This window comes from Elephas maximus, chromosome 6 (genome assembly GCF_024166365.1).
Source record: "Elephas maximus indicus isolate mEleMax1 chromosome 6, mEleMax1 primary haplotype, whole genome shotgun sequence".
Classification (NCBI taxonomy): domain Eukaryota; kingdom Metazoa; phylum Chordata; class Mammalia; order Proboscidea; family Elephantidae; genus Elephas; species Elephas maximus.
In genome coordinates this window covers 72,362,292-72,377,522 of record NC_064824.1, presented here as the reverse complement: position 1 = coordinate 72,377,522, position 15,231 = coordinate 72,362,292, and the positions used below count along the sequence as shown (strand labels likewise).

Below are 15,231 nucleotides of genomic sequence, written 5' to 3'. Positions count from 1 at the left end.
GGAAAGGTGACTAAAAAGACCCTTAAAACGTAAGCTTCCCTTTCCTTAATCCCTTTTCATTTAAGAAAGTTTATTTAACACATTCTTAATGGTCTGGATTGATTAAAGAAATAGTTTTAGGGAACCGAAGGCGGGCTGGGCCCAGGCTGGCGGTCCAGAGGGGGCTTACGAGTCCAGAGGAGGCGAGTGTGGGGCTGCAGGCTGGCAGGTGCACGTGTGCCAGGGACATGGGGCGCGCAGCGAGACGGAAGCGGAGATCTGAGGCCGAGAAGCACCGCGTGCCAAGAGATGCCACAGACGCACCCTACAGGGAGGGCTACAGCCGGCCGCTGACCCAAGGCAGCACCAGCGCCCCGAAGCTCCTCCCACCCAGCTCCCACCTCCCCCGGCCTGTCGGGCCAATGGGCGGGGCGGAAGGGCGCGCGGGGCGGGGCACGCGGCCGACGCGCAGGTGGTGCCCACCGCCCGGCCCGCCTGTTCCGCCGCCGCCGCCGCCGCCGTCGTGCGTGCAGCCCGGCGGAGGGGCCTGGCCTGTGCTCTCTCCTCCTTCCGCCCGGCCTCCAGGTGCTGGCGGTCCTAGTCTCCCGCTGTCGCTGGGACCTCAAGTTTTCGCCCGTCCCGAGCACGGTGAGGCCCTCTGGGAGCAAGCAGGCGCGCTCTCCGCCGCGTCTTCGGCGCCCGGGCCCGTTGCCTGGAGGCCGGCGGCAGGCCTGGGACGGGTGACCGGGATGGGGCGAGGGAAGCGGGTGGCATGGGATATGTGGATGAATGAGGCGCTCTCGGACTAGGCCGCGCGTGTCGGGAGCGGCCCACGCCTCACCCGGGCACGCGTAGGGGGAAAGCCTTCTCCGGAGGCCCGGACGGCCAGTGGCCCTGTCCAGAGGGGGAAGGTGTTGGGTGGGGGCCCGCTTTGGCTGGGCTGCTGTCCACCCCTTGGTAAGAGGCCAAACGACTGGAGAGGCTCTACTTATGCATCCGTGCTTCGGAGGCAGGGGTTTGACCGGGGGCACAGTTGGGAGAAGGGAACCCGGGATGGGGAGTAGCAGGACACTCGGGGTCAGGGATCAGAGGCTGAAGTATCACCTCATGAGCTGGGTCCCAGCGTGACCTCTGTAGGTACAGCTCGAGCCAGAAGACAGGGACAGCTTTAGTTCTAAGACATGAGGTTAGCAGTCCTTTTGAGTTTAGTTTACAGTAGTAAAACAAGGTTAATTATGCAGGGAGGAACTTGGAGCCAGAAATAGCAAAGGATTGAGAAAGTTTTGACTTTTAACTAAAAAGGGTTAATGGTTTCATTTATGACTGTACCTCACCAGAGTGTAGATTCCAGAGGTTGCTTATGAGGACTCATAAGTAGTACCTCCAGTGCCAAAGGTGGAAGGGAGTTGGTTACAAGGACCTGATACCTGTCGTGCTTTCATCTGTGTGAAAATTAGGGGTTGTGAAGGAAAGGAGGGATAATAGGTTCAGGGTCATAATGGTTTGGTGGGAGGTGACTTGATTGCTGGTGGTGCTAGAATGAGTTTTTCTTTTGACACTCTTAACTGTGCCCCTGTTTCTCAATGCTTTCATTAATGTAAGCGTATGTCATACTTTTTTTTTTTTACTCTAGAGCCACCAGAAATAAATGTTTTGTAAATACTCTGGGTGGAAGATTGGTAGCTAAATTTTAAGTTTATCTTTGAGTCCTGTACTTATTTTTAGATCAGTCTTTCCAGGACTTCCCTGGAGTGACTATTTTGACAACCATTAGAATCAGATTTGTTTACAGAACTTTTTTGTTTTTATTTTTGTTAAAAAATAAAATGGATTTAGTGCTGTGTCAGTGTTGGATTTACGTATATACAGTATATTTTATCCTTAATCTATTTTTCACTGTTAGTAGGGGCCCCCCCACTAAAGCATTTTATGTGATCAAACATGTTTTTGGTCAGTGGAGATATTAAAGTTTTGTTCATATACTTGTTTTGATATTTCAGATGCCCCCCAAAAAGGGAGGTGATGGAATTAAGCCACCCCCAATCATTGGAAGATTTGGAACCTCCCTGAAAATTGGTATTGTTGGATTACCAAATGTTGGGTAGGTGAACCTTGGACTTTTTTCATTTTCATGTCTGGGTGGCGCAAATGGTTTATGCTGGGCTGCTAACCAAGAGGTTGGTGGTGCAGATGCACCAGCAGCTCCATGGGAGAAAGGCCTGGTGATCTACTTCCCTAAGATTACAGCCGTTGAAGACTGTATGGTATGCAGTTTATTCTGACACACAAGAGGTTGCCTTGAGTCAGAATTGACTTGATGGCAGTGGGTTTGGTTTGTTTGGTTTTGTAGAAATGGGAAATCGTGAGGTAATTAAAATTTAAATAGAGGAAAAGAAGCTAGGAAGCTGGAATATTAATATTTTATAAAACTAGATTTAGTTTAGATTTTTTTTTTGTTTTGTTTTCTATGCAGATATTGAGAAGCCCTGGTGGCACAGTGGTTAAAGTGATTGGCTGCTAACTGTAAGGTCGGCAGTTCAAACCCTCCAGCTGCTCTGCGGGAGAAAGATGTAACAGTCTGTTTCTATAAAGATTACAGCCTTGGAAACCCTGTGGGGCAGTTATACTCTGTCCTATAAGGTTGCTCTGAGTTGAAATTGACTTGATGGCAGTGTGTTTGGTTTGGGTTTGGCCACACAGATATTGTGTTGAAACAGATTAGTTGTATTTGTTTTGCTAAACTCAGGAAGAAGCAATGAGAGTTAAAATATTAAGTTGAACAGGACCAGAGCTATATTTGCTTGAAGTACTGTTGGGAGACATATGGTATTTAATTGAATTGGAATTGATTTCAAGGAGTCTTGGTGGTGCAACAGTTAAGTGGTTGGCTGCTAACCAAAAGCTTGACACTTCGAACCCACCTAGTGGCTCTGCGGAAGAAAGACCTGGCAGCCTGCTGCTGTAAAGAGTACAGCCATGAAAACCCTACGGGGCAGTTCTACTCTGTCATACCAGGTTGGTGTGAGTCAGAATTAACTTGAAGGCACTTAACAACAACAGCAACAAAATTGATTTCAGTGCCAGTTGGCTGTCTACAGTTTCTACCTAGGCTAACTACCCGAGGCCATGCAGTAGGATATTTTAGGAAATAGCTTTAAAAGCCCTGTTATAAACTTAATTCTATTCTTAGGAGATCAGGGGTCAGATGACTGAATTTCACTGGAGAAGGAAGTGACAATTTTGAAATTAATATTGGAACTCGGTAGGCAAAAGAGTATCTTTTGTAAAGTGACAAAATCTGAAAGTTTTGGAAGTGACAAATTTTATTTTGTAGTATTTTTAAAATTAAACGATCATTTATTTGCTAATAAAACACTGATAGGAAATTTCTGTAGAGTTTATCATATAAATCTATACATCTGTAACTTAAATGTTCCAAGTCTGCTTTTTTTTTTTTTTTACTATTTAGTCTTATTATGCTTTTTTTAAACTATCATTTACACCTAACCCTCATTTATCAAATGTCTTGTTATCCAACATTTCACATTTTATGATAATAGTAAAAAATCTACTGTCTGACTATTTGTGCATTAACAGTGTATGTCTGGCAGTTACGAATGCTGAGGTGTGAGGCGAGAGTAACTTTGGCTGTAACAATTAAGGCTATGTGTCAAGTTGGCTGGACCATGATTCTCAGTGGTTTGGCAGTTACGTAATGTTGTAATTTGGCAGCTATGTAATGATGTAGTCATCCTCCATTTTGTGATCTGATATGGTCATCCTCTATTTTGTACCTTATTTCATTTATATTTTTGTACACAGTAAAGCAACATTTAATACACTGAGTTTCCACTGAACCTTGAAATGTACAGTATTAAGCCTAAGTCAAGAGTCAGTCAGGAATCATAAGATTAAGGTGATTTCCTTTGTTTCAAATCATCTCATGTGGATTGAGTGTGGTAGGCTAAAGTAAACTCTCAAACACAGTCTTGGTTAAGCCTCGGCTACCCTAATCTTCTCAGAATGCTGATTTTTGTCTAACGACCTAGTCTTTGGAAACTAACCACGTCAATAGGTAAAGAGGGGGTGTATTAGTAAATTCTCATTTACTAAAATATAAAATGTCTCAAAAGTGATTAAAAACCCATTGCCGTTGAGTTGATTCTGACTCGTAGTTACCCTGTAGGACAGAGTGAAACTGCCCCATATTTCCAAGTAGCACCTGGTGGATTCAAACTGCTGACCTTTCAGTTAGCAGCTGTAGCTCTTAACCACTACGCCATCAGGGTTTCCAAAAGTGATTAGGGTTTATTAATGGGTCCCAGATCCGATATGGGTTTATTAAGGTGACTGAACAAATTTTGGGATGTAGCTTTGGGCTTTTAGATTAGTGGCAAGTAGGACAGCCATATTTTGCCATGTGTTTCTTGGAGCCCCTATCGTAGAAGGTCCTCAGTGAATGAAGCATGATATGACTAAGGCAGTTCTTAAATTCCTGTAATGTAAAACATGAATAAGTGTGCTGTCCTAATTTTAATCTGTATGCTTTGTCTGTTTATCTGCATTGTACATGCAGACAGGCTATGCCTCAAATTTCCAGGCAGCCGTAAGAATGAGATACATACACCCACTGGCATCAACCATTTGTGTTCATTTGTGATTGAGTCAGACACATGAGATACTTACACAGTGTTGGCAAAGTGAAAGCCATGATTATTGTTTATAGAAAGCAAACAGTAAACAATAACAGATTCCCAAAGGGGAAATGCTTACCGTTCTCCAAATTATCCATGTTCATTCTTTCGTTGCTGGGCAGGTGCCCCCATGGTTCAGGTCAGATGCTGTATTCGTGTTACCACTGCCTCCAGCTACCACGACATTGCTCGGGGGGCCTGCACCCGCTCTCGAGGCTTCTGCTCTGCCACTGGGCATCCCCGGCCTCTGCTACTGGCTCCTTTCACACTACCCGGGCCTGCGAGGCTCTTGCCATCACGCTACTTGGGCCCATGCTGCCCAGGGCGGTGAGGCGTGCAGCCCCTTGCATAGGGCACACTCAGGCCTCTCCCCTGCACAAGCAAGTTTTACAGCTCTTTTAGCTCTATTGGCAAGCCTCCTACCCAAAGGAGTCCAGTTCTACCCTGCTGTAGGAAGATCCTTGCACAGGGTCCACCAAGGCAACCCTTGGACGGGGTGCATTCAGGTCTCTACCCTGCATGGGCAAGTGTTACAGTTGTTTTAGCTCTACAGGCAAGCCTCCTGCTTGAAGGCACTCAGCTCTTGCTCTGTTGACTGGCAAGCCCACTGCAGCTGCCTTGCTCTGTGGACTGGCAGTTTTACTGCTGCTGTGTTTCACTGTCTTATGCTGTCTTCAGTGATACAGCTCTGTCTTCTTGATCTAAGAGATATTCAGCACAGGGACCTCGGGTCCAAAGGACGTGCTGCACTCCAGACTCTTCTTGATGATAGTGAGGTCCCTCTGAACCTCTGAGGGATTGGCCCTTTTTTAAGCCTACTGCTTGTCAATTTTAAGGTGTGGTCTTTCCAGCAGGCCCACAAACTGACCGATCCCCTCTGTAGACCATAAGTCACTCAATTTGCGTAGTAAACTGACCAGTTCTTTGTAAGATTGTGGCCTAGCCAGTCATTCTGGGAGAGTTAGAAGACCATGGCTAGAAAGGCCATATAAAAGCAATTTATTGCACCACACAGCCTTTCCTGGAGCTGGAGAGGTTTGCGTTTTGAAGGAGTTTCCTGCTGTGATACAGGCTGCTTGCATAGGAAGTAGGGAGTAGAAATATAAGCAAAACAAATAATTAAGCAAAGTACTGTAAGGTGCTGTCAGTACACTTGAAAGCAAGATTTGATCATTATGTATGTTGTAAGCTTTATTGCACAAGTAAACATGACATAGTTTTTAGATATTAACATATTTCTCTTATTCTAGAACCACTGCAGTCAATGCAACTTGACTTTAAATGGGCTACTTTAAAATGGCCATGTTAAGAAGCATTTCCTATTTGAGCTTTTTAGCAGTAGAGCATAATAAAGTCATTGTTTATGAAAATATCTGAAAATATTTGATTATCCAGCATAAATATGCTATTTTTGCTTTAAAATTAAATATCCTCTCCCACAATTTTACTGAGGTATAATTTGCAAACAAAAGAATTCACTTCTTTTAGGGGTACAGTTTGATGAGTTCTGGCAATTGTGTTTAATGGTAAATACTCCTTTTTGTAAAATGATGTTACTTTACTCAACTGTATCAAGTAGGGTTCTTTGTAAGCAACACAAATTCTGGCTATTTTAACATGAAAACGGGGTTTACTGGAAGAATAGAACTGAAGGAGGAGCTGAACAACCAGGTCTTAGGAAGGGCTGGAGCCAAGGTGGTGCTAGCAGAGATGAGTCCATGTGGCGCCCAGCCACACAAATGGCTGAACTTCTGAATGTTTGTCATCTCCTGCTGCCTGCTCTATGATTCAAATCCTTGGATGGGAGAACCTATTGGACATGTCTATCTCTGAATAGGTCCACAAAAAATAGAGAGGCAGTTCTCTAAAGGATAGCCTGATAATCAAAAGTAAGGACATTCAGAAGCACCCATCGAAATCTCTTGATTTTTAGGGAGCTGAGCAAATAAGGTTTGCTTTTTAGTATGTATAAGGCTGATTTTCTAGAAACTTAGAATATTTATAGCTAATAAAAACTGATATTTATTGAACACTTATTATGTGCTGGTTACTATTCTTAGCACTTTAACTGTGTTATCTAATCAACTGTTCAACATTCCCCACAATAGAATTTAAATTTCATTTAGGTAATGATTTTGTTGTTCTTGTTTATTGTTACAGTTTTAGCACCTAGACTAGTGTTTGGAAAATATTAGGCACTCAGTAATTATGGGAGGAATCAGTGGGATAGTTTTTTTCCCGTTTGATGCGTGCATAGGTTTAATCATAAGGAGACAAGTTTCAGTGACGACTTTATTTATTTTTATTGTGCTTTAAGTGAAAGTTTACAGTTCAAGTTAGTTTCTTATACAAAAACTTACATACATGTTGTTATGTGACCCTAGTTGCTATCCCTATAATGTGACAGCACACTCCTCCTTTCCACCCTGTATTTCCCGTGTCCATTAAACCAGCTTCTGTCCCTTTCTGCCTTCTCACCTCTGGACAGGAGCTGCCCATTTAGCCTCATGTATACACTTGAGCTAAGAAGCACACTCTTCACTAATATCATTTAATATCTTATAGTCCAGTCTAATCTTTTTCTGAAGAGTTGGCTTCGGGCGTGGTTTTAGTTTTGGGCTAACAGTGAGTCTGGGGGCCATGTCTTCTAGGGTCCCCCAGTTTCAGTCAGACCATTAAGTCTGTTCTTTTCAGTAGAGTTTGAGTTCTGCACCACACTTTTCTCATGCTCTGTCAGGGGCTCTCTGTTGTGTTCCCTGTCAGGGTGGTCATTGGTGGTAGCCGGGCACCATCTGGTTCTTCGGTCTCAGGCTGATGGAGTCTCTTGGGCTCATATTTTCCTTGTGTCTTTGGTGTTCTTCATTCTCCTTTGTCAGTGACCACTTTTAATGCCGTAGAAAGTGTACCAAACTAGGAGGATAAAGATTTAGTTTCTAGTTCTGTTCTAACTTTTCTTACCTAAAAGAACCTTCAGGAATTAGCTTCTCTTGGGTCAAAGTGTGGTATTATCGGTGTGAGGCTTGGAGGTTGTTAGAGAAAGTACTTTTTAATGTGCCAGACTTTACTTCTGTCATTGGATAGCTTTTATCGTGATAGTTGGTATTAGGTGGAAGAGTGTTAGAGAACACCATGGCTTAAACTGATGTTTCTTTTTCATGTAAAAGTGAATTTTGCAGTCAATTGGTATAGTGGCTCTGCTTTGCGACGTCCTCAGGGACTCAAGTTCCTTCCAGATAACAGTTCTGTGATCCCTGGGTTGTGGTCCTCATTCTTAGGTCCAGGGTGTCAGGTGAATTCCAGGCAGCTGGTTATCTGAAAGGTCAGAGAGCGAAAAGACTTCAGAAGCAGTCTTTTAGGGATTTTGCCACAGCATACTATGGCTTACATCCCTTTGTCTAGAATTTACTTGTAAGAATTTAGATGTAAGGAAGCTAGGAAATGTGTTCTTTATTTTGATGGTCTTATGTTCAGTTATATCTATGACCATGGAAGAAGGTGAGAATGCATATTGGGGGACAACTAAGTATAGTCTGCTTTAAACACTCAGGAGCTGCCCATGAAAGTAATTGTGTTGCTTAGCTGATTTCCTGTTGGAGTATGCTTTGGTTATTTCCACAACTTGCCTTCTCCCAATTTGCCAGAGACCAATGACAGTCTTTAAAAGCTTATTACTGAGGACAGAAAAGGTTGTAGGAAATGCTAAAAAAAAATCACAAGATAACTAATGATGGATGTTTTAGTTACTGTATAGGAAACCGCTCAAAATTCATTCGTTAAAATGATAAAATTTATTATTTCTCATCACTCCATAGGTTAGTTAGATGGGTCTTCTCCTGGGTAGGTCATATGACTGTATTCAGCTGGTGACTAGTTAGGACAGGAAGGTCCAAGATGAACATACCCACAGCTTGGGCCTTATCGGAAATGTGGGGCATGTCTGTTCTCCTTTATGTGGCCTCTTTTTCTCTCCATGTGGTTGGTAGCCCAAGTTTCTTTACAGCATGATAGCAGGTGCCCAACAGAGTAGAAGTGTGGAAATGGCACAGCATCACTTCTGCCACATTCTTGTGGTCAATGTAAATTGTGATACCAGCCCAAAGACAGGAGGGAGGGGAAATAGGGACTCCAGGCTTGATGGGAGGAGCGGCAAAGAATGTGTGTCCACCTTTAATCCTTTACCAAAACCAAACCAAACCCACTGCCGTCAAGCCACTTTCAACTCATAGTGACCCTGTAGGGCAGAGTAGTACTGTCCCATAGGGTTTCCAAGATTGTAAATCTTTATGGAAGCAGACTGCCACATCTTTCTCCTGTGGAGTGGCTGGTAGGTTCAAATCGCTGACCTTTTGGTTAGCAGCTGAGCACTTAACCACTGTGCCACCAGGGCTCCTGATACAGTATAGTCAGCTCTTAGTATGGTTTGTATGATGCCTATGTGTTTTATGAAGAAGTCTTCCTGGCAGATTCTTAGCTCACTTATTATTCTTACTTGAGAGGCTCCATTCTTGATTGCTTAAAGAAACTCACTGTAGGAAGAGTTATTCTCTAGACTGCTGATAAAGTAAAACTGAAGAGTCAGAAACTCTCAGGTTTGCTGAGTGGACAGGTTAGCATGAGTTTTAAGCACCTTTTTTTGAATGTATATTAGGGGCTCAATAAGTAATTTGATTATTTTTATGCCTATTTTAATTATTTATTATGCTGACCAGATTTTTCCCAATACTTTGTTATAAAAAATTGCAGACACAGAAAAATAATTTAATATATAATAAAATAATTTTTTGTGTGTAATAGACAATTGTGTTTATTATATCCCTGGGATAAATTATATTTTCTTTTTATAGTTATAAATTCTTAACATTAATGTAATTTGCTTATGACTATTAAAATTAATTTTAGTTTTTTGAAAAGAATGCTTATATGAACTAGTTTGAACTTGATATGGAAGTGAAGCTATGGGGTGGTACAAATTGTGTATTTTAACAATTTTTTTATGTCATTTAAGGCCCTTTTAAAACATTTGCATTTGATAGAAACTATAGCAAAAGGCAATAGTGATCTGATTGCCAAAGCTGGTACTCATTTTTGTCTTTAACTTATTTAACCTTTTTGCCCTTCTTGACCCTGTTAATAACTCTCCACCATTCTTACTATTCCTTCAGTCTTATGCTTGCTGAACTTCCTATGTTTGCTCCCTAATATTAGGATGCTGTCCTTGGCTGCCTTTTCTTTTTACATAGTCTGTATCTGGGCAGGCTGATCCTCTCCTGATTTTAATCATTCATTGGCTTCTATTTTCTGAATTTATACATCCTGCCCAGACCTCTGCTTTGAGTTCCAGGTTCATATATCTTACTGCCCTGATTATCTTAGTTAACTGTGTCCACTCACCATGTTCAAAACTGAGTTCAGTTCCTCTTATATTCCTTATCTTGGGCAGCAATGCTACTTTTTTTTTTTTTTTAATAATTTTTATTGAGCTTTAAGTGAACGTTTACAAATCAAGTCAGTCTGACACATATAAGCCCATATATACCTTACTCTATACTCCCACTCACTCTCCCCCCCAACGAGTCAGCCCTTCCAGTCTCTCCTTTCATGACAATTTTGCCAGTTTCTAACCCTCTCTCCTCTCAACAATGCTACTTTTGACCTAGGTGTTTAAGTCAAAGACTCCTTTTCCCTCGACTGTATTTTTCAAGTAGGGCTTAAATATCTCTCTGATGTGTTTTCTCTGTAGCTCCATTTCCATTCATTTCTTACTTGAGTTATTGCAGAGATGCTTGAAGTAATTATTATTGTGGTGGTTAGCAAATGGTGATTTAAAAAATGCCTATTGTTCCATATAAGGATCAGTGGGAATTCTATTGTAAGGAAGAGCTCCCCCGGATTTATTCATGTACTTGATTATTTATTTATATTTTTATGGATTTTTATTTTATTATGTGGGTTATAGTCCATTAATATTGCTATTTATTTTATTGCTCAAATTGTCCCAAATCTGGCCGTTAGCAGCCTTCATGTTAGCTCATATTCCTTTTTTTTTTTAAGTTGTGGTAAAATATATACAACATAAAATTTGCCATTTTAACCATTTTAGGTGTATAATTCAGTGGCATTATACATTCACATGTTGTGCAACCATCACCACTATTGCCAAAACCTTTTACTCACCCAAAATAGAAACTTTGTACCCATTAATCAAAAACTCTTCATCTTTTTCCTCCCAATTCTGTAACCATTAATCTACTTTCTGTCTCTGTGAATTTGCCTATTGTAGATATTTCATACAAGTGGAATCATGCAGTGTTTGTCCTTTTGTGTATGGCTTATTTCCCTCAGCTTAATGTTTTCAAGGCTTACCTGTATTGGAGGGAAACCCTGGCAGTATAGAGGTTAAGTGCTATGGCTGCTAACCAAAATGTCAGCAGTTCAAATTCACCAGGTGCTCCTTGGAAATTCTATGGGGCAGTTGTACTCTGTTCTATAGGTCACTATTTGTCAGAATTGACTCGATGGCAATGGGTTTTGTTTTTTGTTTTTTTTATGTTGTAGCAGGTACTAGAACTTCATTCCTTTTTATGGCTGAATAATATTCCACTGTATGTTCATAACACATGCATGTGAAAGTTGGACAACGAAAAAGTACGACAGAAGAAGAATTGATATGTTTGAACTGTGGAGCTGGGGAAAAACACTGAATATACCCAAAGAACAAACAAGTCAGCCTTTGAAGCTATACAACCAGAATGTTCCTTAGAAGCAGGGATGGTGAGACTTCGACTCGCTTAGTATGGACACATCATCAGGAAAGACCAATTGCTAGAAAAGGATATCATGTTTGGTAAAGTAAATTGTCAGTGAAAATGAGGGAAACCTTCAATGAGATGCATTGGCACAATAGCCACAGCAATGGACTTAAACATAACCCATGACTGTGAAAATGGCAGGTGTTTCGTTCTGTTAATCATAATTGTGGTTTTTGTGTTTACATATGTTTTCATTTCTCTTGGACATATACTTAAGAATGAAATTGCTGGGTCATATGGTGACTTTGGGACCCTGGTGGTGCAGTGGTTAAGCATTTGGCTGCTAACCACCGGCCACTCCTTGGAAATCCTATGGGGTGGTTCTACTCTGTCAGAAGAAGAGGAAGGGCAAGGAGAGACAAAAAAAAGTATATGGAAAAAATACTGGCCAACTATTTTACAAATTTGATGAAAACATTAAACTTACAAATCTATAATATCAATGGACTCTAAGCAAAAGATGAATAAGGAAAACCATACCGAAGTACATCAGAGTCAAATTGCTGAAAACCAGTAATAAAGAAAAAATGTTAAAGGAAGCCAAAGGAAAAATGCATAATGTACAGAGGAACCAAGATAAGAATGACAGCAAACTTCTCATTAGAAACCTAGAAGAAAATGAAATATACCTTCAAAGTACTGGGGTGGGGGGAGGGGGAGACTCTCAACATAGAATTCTATATAGAGTGAAATTATCTTTCAGAAATGAAGGTGAAATAAGCATAAGAAAAGATGTTCAACGTCATTAGCCATCAAGGAGATGTAAATCAAAACCACAACATACCACTTCACATTGACTAGGATGCTATAAACAAAAAGACTGATACCAAGTGTTGACAAGGGTATGGAGAATTGAAACCCAGATATACTGCTTGTAGGAAGGTAAATGGTGCTGCAGTTTTAGAAAACAGTTTGGCAGTTCCACAAATAGTTAAACATAAAGTCACAATACCCGTTGCTGTCCGTTCACTCATAGTGACCCTATAGGGCAGAGTAGAACTGTCACACAGTGGGGTGGATTCAAACTGCCAACCTTTTGGTTAGCAGCCATAGCTCTTAACCACTGTGCCACCAGGGCTCCCCTCTCCAGTATCCTACCCTGTGAATTCTGGCTGTTTTGGCCTCCTGTAACTCTCATCCGTCTCCGTAACCTAGTGTGATGGAAAGATCTGTTTGGTTTACCCCTCCCTGTGCTGCGACTTTGAGACCACTTTTATGCAGTAAGCTGAGGCAATTGCAGAGCTTAGCTCATTTGTTCTTATCTCATGCTGCATGTTGCCCCCTGTCTGAAAATTGTTATTTCATGTATTTTTTTCTGGTTACTTACTTTTTTACTGCTAACTGAACTATAGACTTTATTTGGGTTTCACCTGTTTTTTCCACTAACGTCTTTTTTCTTTTCCAGTATGGAATACTATGTCGCTTTTAGTCCTCAAGTCGCCTAAGTCTTCTCCAGTCTGTGCCAGTTTCTCAGTCTTTTTTGTTTTTCGTGAACTTGAAGGTCATGAAAATTTCATTCACTTTTTTAATTTTTATTTTGCTGATTGCAGTGATGGGTAGTTTTATAAAATTTAATTGTGGTGAATATACAGGTAACAGAATATTTGCTGTTTGAACAATCTTCACATGTAGAGTCCAGTGTCTTTCACTTTTTTTAATTGTGGTGAAAATATAACAGAACTCAACAACTCAACAATTTCTACACATACAATTCAGTAACATTCATTACATTCTTCAAGTTGTGCAGCCTTTCTTGCTATCCTTTCTCTAAATCATTTACCACCATTAACATAAATTCAATGCCCCCTGAGCAAAAACTTGGCTTCCCCTCCCTCCTACGCTTGGTAACCCCTAATAATCTTTGGTTTCTATATATTTGCTTATTTCATGTAAGTGAGATCAAAAACTTGCCTTTCTCTCCCTCCCACCCTTGGTAACCACTAATAATCTTTGGTTTCTATATATTTGCTTATTTCATGTAAGTGAGATCATATAGCATGTGTCCTTTTGAGACTGATTTATGTTGCTCAAAGTTTTTGTTTTCAAGGTTTACGCATGTTGTGGTATGCATCAAGACTTCATTTCTCTTTATTGATGAGTAATATTCCATTGTGTGTGTATATACCACATTTTGTTTGTTCATTCATCTGTTGATGGACATTTTGGTTGTTTCTACCTTTTGGCTGTTGTGAAAATTGCAGCAGTGAACATTGGTGTACAGATTCCTGTTCGTGTTCCTGCCTTCACTTCTGGGTATATACCTAGGATTGGGATTGCTGGGTCATATGGTTGTTCTGTGTTCAAGTTTTTGAGGAGTGTCATTCACTGTTGAACAGTCAAAAGGGAATGGTAAGTCAGATATTTTGTAGAATGTCTCTAATTTGAGTTTGTCCGACGTTTCCTCATAATGTGGACTTTTTGGGAAGGATACCATGGAGGCGATGTACCCTTCTAATTGCATAACACAATTTATTACAGGTGGCATTAACATTGCTTACTTACTTGGTCAATGTGGGTTCTGCCCGATTTCTCCACTGTAAGATTACTCTTTTTCATTTTTTTATTCCTGGGGTGTTCTAATGGTGATTTTTTTTTTTTTAATTTCCTCATCCCTTCTACAGTTATCATTTGTAATTCTTCTGTAAAGAAAATTTGCCTCTTTTGTCCCATTTAGTTATTCATTTATTTATATAGATCAATTTGGACTCATTGAAATTTATTTTATTCTTTGGGTTATAATTTGATATTGTTGTTAGTTGCTGTCAAGTCGATTCTGACTCATGGTGACCCCATGTGTGCAGGAATTCCATAGGATTTTCAAGGCTGTGACCTTTCGGAAGGAGATCTCTAGACCTGTCTTCCAGGGTTCCTCTGGGTGGGTTTGAACTGCCAGTCTTTTGGCTAGTAGTCAAGCACTTAACTGTTTGTGCCACCCAGACACCTTAACCCAGTATTATTATTATTATGCCCTAATCCAATATTATTGTTATTTATTTTGATGCTCAAATTGTCCCAACTTTGGCCTGTGGGAGCTCTTTCAGGTTGGCTCCTATATCCTTTGAACGTGCCCCTCCTTTTTTCCTTCCCTCTCTTCCCTTCCCCTCCTCCTCCTTACTTTTTAACACCACAAGATGTTTAAGGCTAATACAGTCACGTGTCACTTAACATCCACTATATGGTCTGTGCAATAGGACATTATGTGATTTGGATGTTGTGCGAACACCATATTATATACTTGGTAAAGCTACGTCTCATTGTCCTATTGGGATTTCTGAACTCTATTATAACCTTATGGGACCACGGACATATATTTGCATTGATAAGGAAAACCTGAGTACTTTATAAAATATTGCAAGATTCAGTAAGCTTTAGAGGAGAAGAAGAAAAAAGGACACTGTGGTTGGGGTGAGAGGGGTGGGAAATTGGATTGACAAATTTAATTCAGTCATTTGCCCCTCTTTTACTGTTTGGCACGTAGCCCACCACTTTCCCAGCTCCCTCCTCTCCCTACCTCTGCTTCCTTTTCAACAGCAGAACTCAGTTCTGCACTTGGTTTGGCTTGTAAGAATTTGAATGAAATATTGCAGCAAACATCTGAAAAAAGTCAGAGGTTTGGGCAGCGGGGGAACCCAGGGTGAGCCAGAAGGTTGCTAAAATGGTAGGAGGCACCCTACACCTGTCTGCTTTGGCCCCTGGCTGCTGCAAAGATTTCATTTTTATTTGTTTTTCAGGATTCTCTGGTGCAAATA

The 15,231-nt window shown here is 41.0% G+C and overlaps 1 protein-coding gene across 1 annotated transcript in view; it reads left to right on the top strand.

The window, feature by feature from the left end:
• Window positions 1–475: 475 nt before the first annotated feature.
• The window catches only part of OLA1 (Obg like ATPase 1), a 188,312-nt gene continuing 173,556 nt past the window's right edge, over window positions 476–15,231 (top strand). The window contains exons 1-2 of the mRNA XM_049887471.1: window positions 476–627; window positions 1,980–2,080. Of these exons, the coding sequence (XP_049743428.1) occupies window positions 1,980–2,080 (101 nt within the window). The 5' untranslated portion in view covers window positions 476–627. The remainder of the gene's footprint in view (window positions 628–1,979; window positions 2,081–15,231) is intronic.